The sequence below is a fragment of the Ooceraea biroi genome, chromosome 6, assembly GCF_003672135.1.
Source record: "Ooceraea biroi isolate clonal line C1 chromosome 6, Obir_v5.4, whole genome shotgun sequence".
Taxonomy (NCBI): Eukaryota; Metazoa; Arthropoda; class Insecta; order Hymenoptera; family Formicidae; genus Ooceraea; species Ooceraea biroi.
In genome coordinates this window covers 2,819,536-2,832,377 of record NC_039511.1, presented here as the reverse complement: position 1 = coordinate 2,832,377, position 12,842 = coordinate 2,819,536, and the positions used below count along the sequence as shown (strand labels likewise).

General features: G+C 48.7%; 1 protein-coding gene across 4 annotated transcripts in view; it reads right to left on the bottom strand.

The window, feature by feature from the left end:
- LOC105281846 (mucin-5AC) overlaps positions 1-12,842 on the bottom strand; it is a 219,653-nt gene that overhangs the window by 14,969 nt on the left and 191,842 nt on the right. For all 4 annotated transcript variants that reach the window (XR_894378.3, XR_003406624.1, XM_026970157.1 and 1 more), the window contains exon 2: positions 929-4,800. Coding sequence is in view for 2 of the 4 variants with exons in the window: in XM_026970157.1 (XP_026825958.1) it covers positions 929-4,800 (3,872 nt within the window). In the remaining 2 variants the exon portion in view is untranslated. The remainder of the gene's footprint in view (positions 1-928; positions 4,801-12,842) is intronic.

Genomic DNA, 12,842 nt, shown 5'->3' with positions numbered 1-12,842 from the left:
GTCACGTCGAAGAAAAAAATGACAAGTCTTTGAGGAAAACGTTAGCAGTGTAATAAATAATAATTCTATTCCAGGATAAATCTCCTCATTTTCTGACGCGGCTCACGCGAGAAGATTCTCGACCTTCGATCGCAATCTTCTTATCAGGTTACGCCAGGAAAATTCCACGGAAAAAGAATCATCGAAGACAATGAGCCGAACAATTTTCGCGTCATCCAACGGCGCGTTGATTTTCTCATTATCCATAAACGCGCTGCACCGTCCGACGATCCCTCGCTCCAAGACATCATCTCGGAATTATTCTGCATACAATGAACTTGTAGTAATTGCTAGCCAGAGGGGAGATCGTTAACCATTTCGTGAATCATCACGGAGCCAGCCTTCGCGAAGGAATTACTCGATGACCGCGTTTGATATTCATTCACGGCGAAGTCATGGCCGCGTGATAATGCGGCGTGGTATTCGCGCAGAAAGAAAACTTTATTAATTCTCTAAAATCGGTGATGTATCCTGAGGAATATGCCTCTATATCTCGCATCATTTCGGCTTAGAACGGCTTAGATGGTCGCGAATAAAAATAAAACCCGCTTTGACAAAATTTCAAGCGCTGCCTTTCGAGAGATGACCGACAGACATGATTACGACCGTCTCGGAGCACTGTCTAACGATCCATAAAAATCGGCGAGTCTAGCGTCGACGGCGCCGGTTATCAAAATGTAATTCCGCGGTGCTCGTGGCTCGCGAGGTAACGAACACTACCGGTTTAATGGTCGTGTGATAAATGCTTGCGCGCGCGATGATAATCCCGGTGGTATCGCGCAACGGTACCCTGCAAGTGGCACCGTCGAGTGGCCGGCGATGCCCTGGTACCCGTTGCGATGTGCATGTCACGATTAAACCAGATACGATAAGTGATCGGAATCAGTACCTTACGATTCCTAAGTATCAGTCTTCTGAGAATGAGCCCGACGCCGACGGCGATGGGAAATACCACAAGAGTGGCCAGGATGTAGCTGACCACGGCGACCGTCTCCTGGGTGGCGATCGCGTCGCCGTCGTGCCGCTTCGATATCACCTCGGTGATGTTCAGCGATTCCCGCGGGCTCACCGAGATCGGCCCGCCGGTCTCGAAGAACGTCCCGTTCAGCTCGGCTGGGTGGTGGTGCATCGTGCCGTTGTACTCCGGCAGGATCGAGTGATGATAGGCTGGCCTGTACCTGGTCCTGTTGGTCGCGGGAGCGACGGGGGATCCTTTGGACACTGGTGCAGCGGTGGCATCCTGCGAATCACGATTATCCTCGTGCTTGTCTTTTCGAGAGTTTGTTGCGATCGGTTGAGTGGGTTCTCTGAGTCTTGGTACCGGAACGGTGGTCGAGGTAGTTCCGTTGATTTCGATTGGACCGTTAACGATCGTGGTCTGATCGGGAACCTTCTCCGTCATCGTTGTTCCCGAGGTTGTCGTCGTTGCAGGATTCTTCTCGTCCAGCGGCTCCACCGGAAGTACCACTCGCGGTGGTTCCGTGCTACGCGCGAACCCGTCGATCGACCCGCTGCCGTTGAAGATGTCCGACGTGTTGTACAGGTGCATGATTGGTAGCACGTCGTCCTTGTCCTTCGACTTGTCCGACAAATTGCGCGCCCTGACTTCCGGCGATCTCTCGCCGGATACGCGTTTCCCGTTCTCCATCACCGCGGGCGTCGACGAAACGGGCACTTCCGGTTTTCCGCTCGGTATCGGTCTCGCGTCGCTCACTGGACGTGTGTCGTTCTGAATCGGCGAAGCCGACACCGGCGACGCTGTCGTCGTCGTCGTTGACGTTGTTGTTGCGTCTTTGGCCCGGTACCTCTTCTGGATCTCCGAGGGATCCAGGTTGCTCGATTCCGGTGCTCTCCCGGCGTCCGTCGGCCTTAAGGTGAAAGTCTCCGGTGGAGCGGTGGTCCTTTCCTCTTCCGTCAGTATCTTTGGCGTGACCGGGAAAACCGGCGCTGCCGCCGGCGTCGGCGTCGTCGTCGTCGTAGTCGTTGTGGCGACTGTCTCGGAAACTCTCCCGGTCACTGTCACGGTCGTCGTAGCGACGCCATTCATCGTTGCGTCCACATCACTCTCGATCCTGTTCGGCATCGCGACATTCTTGTCGTTGTCCCCAGCCGCACTCTCGACATTGTCCCCATCTTTTACACTAGACACTTTTACGGTAGGCACATCTTCCGCGAGGACGTCGGACCTCTCCGTCGTTGTCATCGCATCGACGAGGACTGATGGATCGGTCGAGTTCGTCGTATCGCCGATCGCACTCGAATTTCGACTCAGGTTCCCCATGGTGGTGACCGTCGAATTGCTGTCACTCGGCACTTCGTTCACCCCGCTGGCGCGCGCGGCTTCCCTAGGAGAACCAGCGCCTCCATCGTCCGTACGGCTCGTTCGACTCGCGACCGTCCCGTTCGACGATCGATCGTCCACCACTAACACGCTGGTACTCTGGATCTCCTCCCGATCGCTGGGCTTGACTCTTCTGCTCGAAGAGGACAGCGCACTCGGCGGTGTCAGTACCCTGCGACGCTTGCTCGACGCCACCAAAGAGGAGTCGTCGTTGATGGTTGATCTCTGGTTCAGCACCGCGCTCGCGCTCTTTCGTAGAAACCTCCGGTCATTAGCACCCTCCTGCTCGCTGATCCGCGACTTGCCGTGGTTCCACCTGATCGAACCTCTATTTCCGGCCTCGGGCGACTTGGCGGACCTCGTGACGCTGTCGTTCGCGGATGAATGCGGCGAGGCCCAGGTCGCTGCTCGTTGACTGGTCGCGCGTTGCTGCTGCTGTGGAACGACTTTCCTCGGTCGTTCCCCCACTTGGCCGCCTGCAACACTGGCCGACGCTCCAGCGGCTACGACTGGCTCGACGGTCGCGCCGGCACTGAGTCCCGCCGGCGTACGCGCCGGTTCTATACTGGCACGAGGAAGCAGAAGAGGAGAAGACGGCGGCGGCGGCGGTGGTTGCTGCTGCTGCTGAGGCCGCTGCTGCGACGACGGTCCACCGCTCGTTATCTCGGCGCCGCTACCAGCAGGACGACCGGTGGTGGCAGCTCCTCCTTGCTCTTCCTCGCCGCTTATCCCGGGTCCGGTGTAGTTGCGCAACAATCGCGTCACGTTCGTTATCGTGTAAGCGTACACGTGTTGCTGTTGCTGATGCTGCTGTTGCTGTTGTGACCCCGGTTGCTTGGAGTCGGCAGGTGCGACCGTCTCCGTCGTCGACGGCGTCAGTGCCGCTGATTTCGGAGCGATATTGCCGCCGGCTGTCACGCGAACCGGTCGATCCGCGACCGGTTGCTGCTTAACGGTATTCCGATGGGCCCGCTCGTTGTCGATCGCGAAACTCGACGACCCGAAGCTCTCGTCTGGCACCACGATCCGCAACGTCGACGATTCCGGTTGTAGCGGTGATGTCGTCGTTCTTACCTCGTCGCGGATCGTCGACGACGCGCTATCGTTCTCGCGTGACCCCAGGCCCGCCCTCGGCGAGATCATCTTGACACCCGCTAGCTTCCGCTCCGATTTCTCCACGCTCCTCGCGTCAGCCTTCGATTCGGTGACTTGCTTCGCATTGATTCCCTTCTGGAAATCGGCCGATGCCTTCTGAAGACTCGCGTTAACTCCGTTCGTGGCTACGACGGTCGCGTTCGCGAATTTCGCGTTGATCTCGCTGCTCGCGACGCTCGCCTCGGCATCGCCATCATCACGCGTGCGCTGCTGTGGTAGCTGGGTCGTCGTGCTCGTCCCGACCACGTGGACGCTGCTTCCTCTCTCTCGCGGCGCCAGGTCGTCGCGACGCGACTTGTCGTCCACCGTATTCATCTCGTTTCTCGTGTCCGAGCTACCGGCGATTACGCTTGACTCGTTACCCGGGATGACGTTGGACGCGACATCCGCCGTGGGTCTCGGCTTCCGGTAGTACATCCCGCTGCCCGAGCTCCGGAACGTGTTCTTGATCCTCGACACTTGATTCTTTTCGACTGTCCGGCGTTCCAGCGCGATGTTCATCTCGTCGTTCGCGATCTCCTCCGCCGGAGCGGCCATCGTCGCGCTAAACCTCTTTGCAGAGTATCTTCTGCGCGATGGAACCGGCACCGTCGACGTGGTCTCCACGGAATTATTACTGCTGGTGCCGGTAACGTTCTGCGCGTCCGGCTGGAGCTTCTGGCCGAAGTAGAGGAACTGCGACATGTCCTCCACCGGAATGTTGCTCTCCACTGGCCGGAAGTGGTTGTACAGCGATTCCGGCATCGACACAGTGTTCTTCTTGCGCGCGTCTGCGTCTAACGGCTTCTGACTAGCGAGCACGCTCGGCGAAGGTGGAGCGATCGTGGATGATGTCAAAAAAGTACTTTCATGCTTCTCGGTCGTTGACATTGATGGAGCTTCATCCTTTGACGTCTTCAGGGTTTGCGACTCGACTTCCTGTTCCGTCAAGCCAAGGTCAGCGGCGAAAATTTTCTCGACGGATTCCTTGGACATTTGCGGAATCTCCTCTTCAATTGACGTTTCTGTTCGTGCATTGGTGACGTAAACGCTGTGCCTGGTCTCCTGGGTCTCGAGAATGTCCGGAGGATCCTTCGAAGTAGTATCACCAGGTCGCAGCGTGCGACTCGCGAGGATCCGAGGCGGCTCGTGCGAGCGTTGGTTCAGGATCTGCCGTCTCCTGGCCGCCAGAATGTTGCGAAGCGTCTGCTCGCGTTTCGCTTTCGACGATGGCAGTTCTGCGTGCAGAGATGCGCGTGCTTGACGGCGATCCGCGACTGACGCGTCTGCAACAAAGACGAAAGACCATTGTCATACATACGCAATTTTCAAAGGAACCAAAGTAATGAATAAATGACAGATCCGTAAATGGCAAAGCTTGTTTGCTCGCAATTCCAAGTCCTCCTTGTTTGGAATTGAAATAAAAACAATTCCCGACATTAATTACACAAGAGATAATATTGCTCTTCACGCATCGTCCGCGATAATTACGTTCAATTACGCGCCGTGGTACGCATATTACCACATTGAAAAAATAACGTCTTAACGAAGTGTAAATAACGCGCGGTTTCTAAATGCTAATTAATCTCGCATGCGGAACAATGACACGGCGCGTAACAGGATTATATTAAGTTCCGGTTCGTTCCGGCGCGGAGAGGAGAGCTCTCTGCGAACGGATTAACGCGAATCGCCGCGTTCATAATCAGCATTCATCAGTGCGCCTCGGCGAAAACCGGAAGAGGCGCCGACCGTCCTTTCTTCGCGTTAGACGGCGTAAACGCAATTAAGCACTCAATTATATTCCATCGCGCGTGCGGCGTGCGAAACGAACAAAAATTCTCGCGGAGAGAAGAACTCTTTAAGTAACGGTGCTGCTCAGGGTCGCGGATGGCCGAGTGGGTTTGGGGTACGAGAGATCTGGTACCGTTACGGTACATATACTCTCACGGTTCCATGTGCCCAACGAGCGTTCCACCAATAATCGGCCGTCGCGATTGTAAAAACGATCCGAGTCGCCGGTTCGGCATTTTTATACTCTTGTGCTCATTCGGCGATCCGAATACCACTCCGTTGCTGGAACGGTTTATAGACATCTCTTGCATCAAAATATCTAGTCATCTTGTCACTGATATAATCTTAAACGACATTCTTAGAAAATATAACTTCCAAGTAAATAATTAATTTTTATAAAAAAATCTCGACGGAATGATTAATAGTGAAAAAATTAATCAATAGATATATGAATAAGATCCTTTTCAGTCAAATTATTATACATAGACATAATACTTTTCCTTTAATCAGCTTTTTTGCGATCTATCCCGCTCCTCATGCTCATACTCAAGAATTCTTTCTCATGTGATTTTCTCATGGCACAATAACGTTCGCAGACAAGCCTATCGTGCAGGTAATAAGCGTTGTTCGTCTCGCTTCGCTTCGGAAATTCGTCCATACTGTAAAATCCCGAGGAACGCGCGCCATAATCTCCACGTACGAGCGTGCTCCACCGCTGGAAGATCATTAAGAGCTCGTCCGCGGGAAGAGGATGCTGCGCGTCACGAATTTATCCTCTCATTGTCCGCGCGAGCAGGCCCGATACCCGGAGCGAGCCCGCTCGAATCGGCAAAAAACTTGAGGGGCGATGCAGCTGTAACGAGTTGAATTTACAGCGACGTAAAACCGAAAAGTCCGGCTTGTCAGCTCGTTAAAGGGATCAATACGCACTACTTCGTGACGCCGTGGATTTTCGGCTGATTCTAATGGAGCCCGCGAGGAGGTCCCGTAGATTCGGGGATTACCATGAGATACGACGGCTACCACCGCACCGGTTGGCTACGCCAACTCAGTTTTCATTCACGACCCTCGCCTTGTCGTTACGTTAAAAACGTCTCTTGTGGCTTCGGGAAAGAGCCAAAATTATGAACTTGAAATGGTGCGCTTTGAGGACCCAAAGTCCCATGGAAGGATTCGCAAATATTTGTGGCTGAGCCTAATGTAGATAAATTAATGTAAATAAAACTTAACTTTCGAAGGAGGTATTTTATGTTACAGATTTAAAAACGTGTATTTTATTACGCATATTAAAGCGTCATTAAAGAATATCGGGTGACTCGTTGTCAAAAGACTTTCGTGTGGTATTCTGTCACTATATATACGACGATCAGACGTTGTTCAGGTTTGAAAACTGCAACATCTTAAAGATACATTTCAACGAAGTAGATATTCCGAACGTGCGAACGTCACATCGTGAAACCTGTCCCGCAAGCGGAAACTCGCTTATAAATATACACGAGCATCCCACCAACCTGAGCCCTGAATAATGCAGTCTGCCTAATCTCAGCCGAAATCGCGGGGATTGTCGTCCAACCGCCCAGCTTGCGCGAAATTTTCGAATCTCAAGGAGATGCAAAGCTGGGAATGCAAAAAAAGAAATGGAGAAGAAAGAGAAAAGAGAACGCCAAGGAAACGTCTTACTTTCACCGACGTTGTGAAATCTGAGAATTTCCGTAAAACCGCGTAAGACAGCGAGAGAAATGTAACTTAACGCCATGTCGACCGTAAATCAAAAAACAGTTTAAGAGGACACAATAATGTCCCGAACTATAACCAGCTCGAACTACATAGCGAACGATTAGAAAACGCGTCGTCGCGGATTTATGCTCAGGCAACCGCAGGAAATCAGGACGCGCGACCGTAAAAGCGAGAGAGAAATGGATAACGAGGAAAGAGACAAAGACGGAGGCAAAGTCAAGGCGCCACGACGTGGAGATTCGCGAGCCGCGAATTATCATCGCGAACGTGACCGCGCCGTAATATTTTATGTGGACACATGTACGTATGGGGAAGGTCAGTGTTGCTCCTGTTCTCGTTCCGCGGGTCTCGGGCCACTCGTCCGGATGAACTACAATGCGGACACGTGAGGCAACTCCGAGCTGTGTCACGGGGATCATTGGGGTCCGGGGGTCCGGGAGGCTAGACGGCTCCAGATCCGACGTGAGATGCGTGGGTCCGCGAGCCGCGCACATGCCGTTTCACTGTCCCACTTTCCGCCGCGTGAGACGCGGTACGGTTCGGCCCTTCGTTTCTTCTTTTTCTTTTTTTGTCCTTGTTGCAACTTTTTTATTACCGGGACACGACGTGCATCGCGAATGCGATTTTAATAGCCGCATTAACCGTGTCTCACGCGCCAACAAGATAGCCTTTATTCGAAGGAAAATTATCGCCCATGCGATTCTATGAAGCTACGTGGTAGATGATGCTTGGTGTGTCGGTGCTTCGATCGCAAGTGCGATAAGATAGTAATAGCTGTCAGTAACAATTGACGTAGTTTCCATGAACGTATGGGCTCCTACCTTATTTCTACGTGTTTGTACGTATTATTTTCCGGAATGTATTCTACGAGCGAGGTGTCGCAACAGGCTGTTTCAATTCCTGCCGTGCTCATGTACGCTCGGTTTTTTTCGCGAATGTTTCAAGTGACACAATTGACGCTTACAACGACGACATTTACTTAAGACGAATCTCAGAAAGCTCTTCGCAAATCTCCATTTTTCTATAATTAAAAAATGATGCAGTTGCCGCGAAGCAATCGCGCCTTGTGATACGTATTTCCAACTGCTCGCAGTTGCGCCACCGAGATGCGTGCTACAGATGTTTATTACTACACCCACAGAAAAGATTTCTGGACTTAATGCTATTACTCTTTAATCTATCATAAAATAAGATCGCTATAGCGACAATCATATTTATTATTGAAAAGAAGCATATTTTAATCTTGAATAGAAAATTCGAAAATCTAGATTCAAATAATCTTCGTGCTATCTCATTCATTTTCTCAGAAGGATTTAGATACAAATTTGTAGCAAGTTCAAAATATTCTTGATTTAAGAATATTGTGAGATCTAAAAGACATCTTATTCTATTCTTGTAAGAGAATTTGTAGAATCTGCACAAAACGGCCAATATTTATGTGTTGCAATCGAAAATCGGGAAAGTGTTTCTGTTATTTGCAATGAATAAGTGCAATACTCTACAAGAAATATTAAAAGATATGGAAATGTCTTATCTCGAATCTTATTTCTCAAGTAAGTATATACAGGGTGTCCGGTAATGATCGCCCCAGCTTCCGTACACGAGTAGAGCGGATCGAGACGAAGAGAAAAGTCCTATACCGTTTTGCGATATTCGCAATAATAATCCTATACCTCGAGCGGCTCGGCACTCGCCTCCGCGCGCTCTGGATTCGCTTCACTTTAATATTCAATATTTCGATTATTATTGCGAATATCGCAAAACGGTATAGGACTTTTCTCTTCGTCTCGATTCGCTCTACTCGTGTACGGAAGCTGGGGCGATCATTACCGGACACCCTGTATATACTTGAGAAATAAGATTCGAGATAAGACATTTCCATATCTTTTAATATTTCTTGTAGAGTATTGCACTTATTCATTGCAAATAACAGAAACACTTTCCCGATTTTCGATTGCAACACATAAATATTGGCCGTTTTATCCGAATAAAGGACGCAGAAGCGCCGAGTCGACGAGCGACTGTGAGAAAATGATGCGTCGACATCGACAAAGCCTACTATAAAGTGACGCTAATATCAAATTATTCTGCATACAAGAATATATAAGCATAAATTTGTATATGTTACTCTTGTCTCAAGACAGTAAGACAATCTTATTTAATTCGAGAGAGAAGAATAGAAATTACTGATTTAAATTAAAAATTGTTCTATTTTCATATTTTTTATACTTGTAATACGATTAAATTAGTCAAGAATATTTTTCGTCTTGTTATCAGAAATCCTTTCTGAGGGTGTATCTTCCCGCTTATTACGCCTCCTGATTGGCAAAAATCATCGTTACGCGCGTTGAACGCGTGATAAAGCTGACGATTCAGGTCTTAATAAGCGCGTCGAGCAGGAGGTTGTGGGCGAGACCGCGGCGCAAACGGGAAGTGAGCCTCTCGATGCAGTCTCGTTAGCGGACGTTAGGAAGTAAGGTGGCAGTTGCGGCTTAAGGTGTCGTAATACCTGTAATGTGGCAGCCTGTATGGCAAATATGTCTCTATTACCGGCGCTATTATGCAATGTTAAGCGCGGTGAGCGAGCCCTAAGATACTCCATAATATTGCCGCGCGATGCGTCGCTCGTCGCTTCCGAAACATAATGTCACTTAGCTAAGCGATCGCGCATGCAGATAAATATCTCACGCCTGTACGCACCCCTACACACGCACGTAATGCGAGAGAAATAGATGCGATCCCAGGCTGAAACCGCGAGTATTCAGATTCAAAGCGCGGGAAAGTCGCGCGGCTTCGATCCCGCACGTTCCAAGCGTTCTCCATTCTTTATTCGGCTTTAAGATGATTTCTTTCTAGATAAGAATTCATTTGCGATTAATAAAAGTATCGTAATCTATTCATGTTCGTGCGATAATATTTACGGAACTACATTGAATTTATGTATTTATGGTAATTTTTGTATAACACTTTCCTCCATACACACGTCTGCATTTTTATTTATATAATAGAACAATGGCCAACTAGTCCGAAACTCTTATTAAATGCAACTTTTTATTAAATGTAATTAAAGATCATCTTTTCTTGCTCTTCCACTTTCGAAATTATTCCTCATTGAAGAACAGTGCTTCGATGAAGAACGCCCTTTGAGCCATCGCAATTTATATGTCCCGTTTCGAGAGGGGGTCGCTTTGTTGATCGGATTTTTAGGGTTCGCGCTAGTCCCTCGTGCTGAAGATAACCCTCCAGGGTTGCTTTATATCTGTGAATATTATCTGCGGCTTTATTCGCGGAGCCTTGGCCCCTTGATCTCGATGTCACGAGGACTCGCGCAATGGCTCAATATTACGATGTGCCCGAAGGCACTTAGTCGCCTCGGCCCGATAATATAAAAAGAGAAGGAACAAAGTCACGATTGTTGGTGGTACCTTAATGTACCTACTCGCCAATCGCGCTGGTGAACGTCTCTCGGTTAAAATAAACGATAATCATATTTACATTTAGACGCTATATAATAATATTATAATATAGCGAGTACTATAAACGTGTTTTTAGACAAATTACTGCAATGAAATTTATGTTGTATATAAATCCGGAAGATTCTTTATAGTTCTCTACTTTTATGCTTCTCAACCGAAGCAGGCATGCAGTACATCGACTTTTGCATCGACGTTTGCAAAAATGTTACGCGAAGCGGCAGTTACAAAAGCGTATCTCACATAATACCAGCTGAATCGTGCTAGAATAATCTGCAACGAGCGTAACGACACGCGTGCAACACGATCCGTGCAGATCAGAAATACCGTAGTGCGGCGGAACGAAAGCGGAAATGAAAGTTGCAGATCTCATAAGTTCCGTCTAAACAAACGCAAATTCGCGAACGGTGAAATAATAAGCCACGCTGCATTTCTAAACTCAGGAAGGAATCCATTCACATATCTGAGTCAGCATTACGCTAGCATTTTGCCAACGTGAATGAAGAGGAACGAGATTAACGAACTTTCGTACAAAACGGGCCTCGTCAGAGAGCTGGCAAAGATATGCCCTCATGGTGGGAAATAGAGCGGCGCGTCCTGGCCGAAAAAGGTTGGAATGGATTCTCGTCGAACGGGCGAAGTAGCTCGTGGCGAGCGCACCGTTCCAGCGCGCGCGCAACGTCCATTCATTGCGAATGGTCGAAACGTTCGCGTGCGGCTTACGTAACTGTTTGTGGCATCGTTCCGGCAATTTGACGCAATCAAGGCCCGCGGGTTTAATGAATCCGCGGTAATAATCCGGAAAAAGTGCGGACTCCGCGCGATCGCGATCGCCGTCTCTCCGCGGCGTTCCGAAACAGGAAGTTCCGTTCACGGACGCGGGTTCCCTTTGCTGGCCCCCCGACAAAGACAACGAGAGAAAAAGAGAAGGAGAAAGAAAGAACAACAAAAGCCTCGACAAAAGAGGGCTTCGTACTCTCGTAGTCCGCCCACGCTTCCGCTACCACGCGACGACAAATCCCTTTAATCCGTTGATCAATGACCTACACGAAGGTCCTCGGGGATAGGTACGCGCGAGCATGCACTCTTCTTCCTGCGGGCCTCGCATGCGACTGCAAATTGCAACGCGTCGCACCCTCGCACGGGTGTGAGGACGATAGCGTACGAGACGGACAATTAGTCACCGCCCGGCAGGATGCGCGTCTCTTTCTCGTCCTGCAGCCGCCTTCCGCACAATGGACCGTCGATGTGCTGGGACAATCTCGCAAATTGGAATTTATCCTCACGACTGCGACGATGCCGCGCAGATTGACGATATTAACGAGGTTTACTCTCCTTTGCGCATCACGTAAGATGTGTACGGGTGGTTAAAGAAAGAGAGGAAAGAAAATGTTAAAAGTCTATAAAAATTCTGTAGATACGAATTTATGTAGGAACCTCCTGCGAAAGAACTCGTGCGGCATTACTGTATACATGAAGAGCTAACTGAGCAAAATTATAAGTTTAAATGAAAATTTTATATGATAAAATATAACTGTATATATACAGGGTGAGGCACCTAAAACAGGCCACCTGAATATCTCGGCTGTTATTGGTGATAGAAAAAAATATTTCTAAGGGCTAGAACTTTTTCATTTCTGAATTTACGGTATTTTCAATAGCAGGGAACTCTAGGCAATATAAGAAATAATGATAACAACAACTCAGAACTTCGCGGAAAAAGAAAAAATTTCTAAGGGCTAGAACTTTTCATTTCTGAGTTTACAGTATTTTTAATATAGCAGAGAACTCTAGGCAATATAAAGTAAATTATTTTCTCTTGCAGTTGGCCTTCAGTGACCTTGAATGATTTTGACCCGTAGATCAATGTGCGCATCTTCAAACGCTGTACTAGATGGTACGTAAAAAAACATATCATACCATTTAAAAAAACGAAGTTGACCTTTTATATGACCTCTACGCGTCCATCTAATAAAGAACTATTTAGAACAAATTATGTGTCCCTCGAAACCATGCAAGTTTGGTCTGACACATTTTTTTCTATCACCAATAACAGCCGAGATAGTCAGGTGGCCTGTTTTTGGTGCCTCACCCTATATACAAGTACATATCAATGTTGTGCATCCTTGAAATAATCGGTACTCTACCAAAGATCAACAACCTTGATTTCAAGAATTGAAGTATAGTTCTTCGTCAAAACTTAAATAAAATAAAGAAAAATAAGAAGCACGCATAGAACGCGATAAATTCACCCTTATTCATCTTCTTCTCCCGAGAGTAGCTCTCGACAGCTGTGCAAAGTGTCTGTTATTTTATACACAGGAACT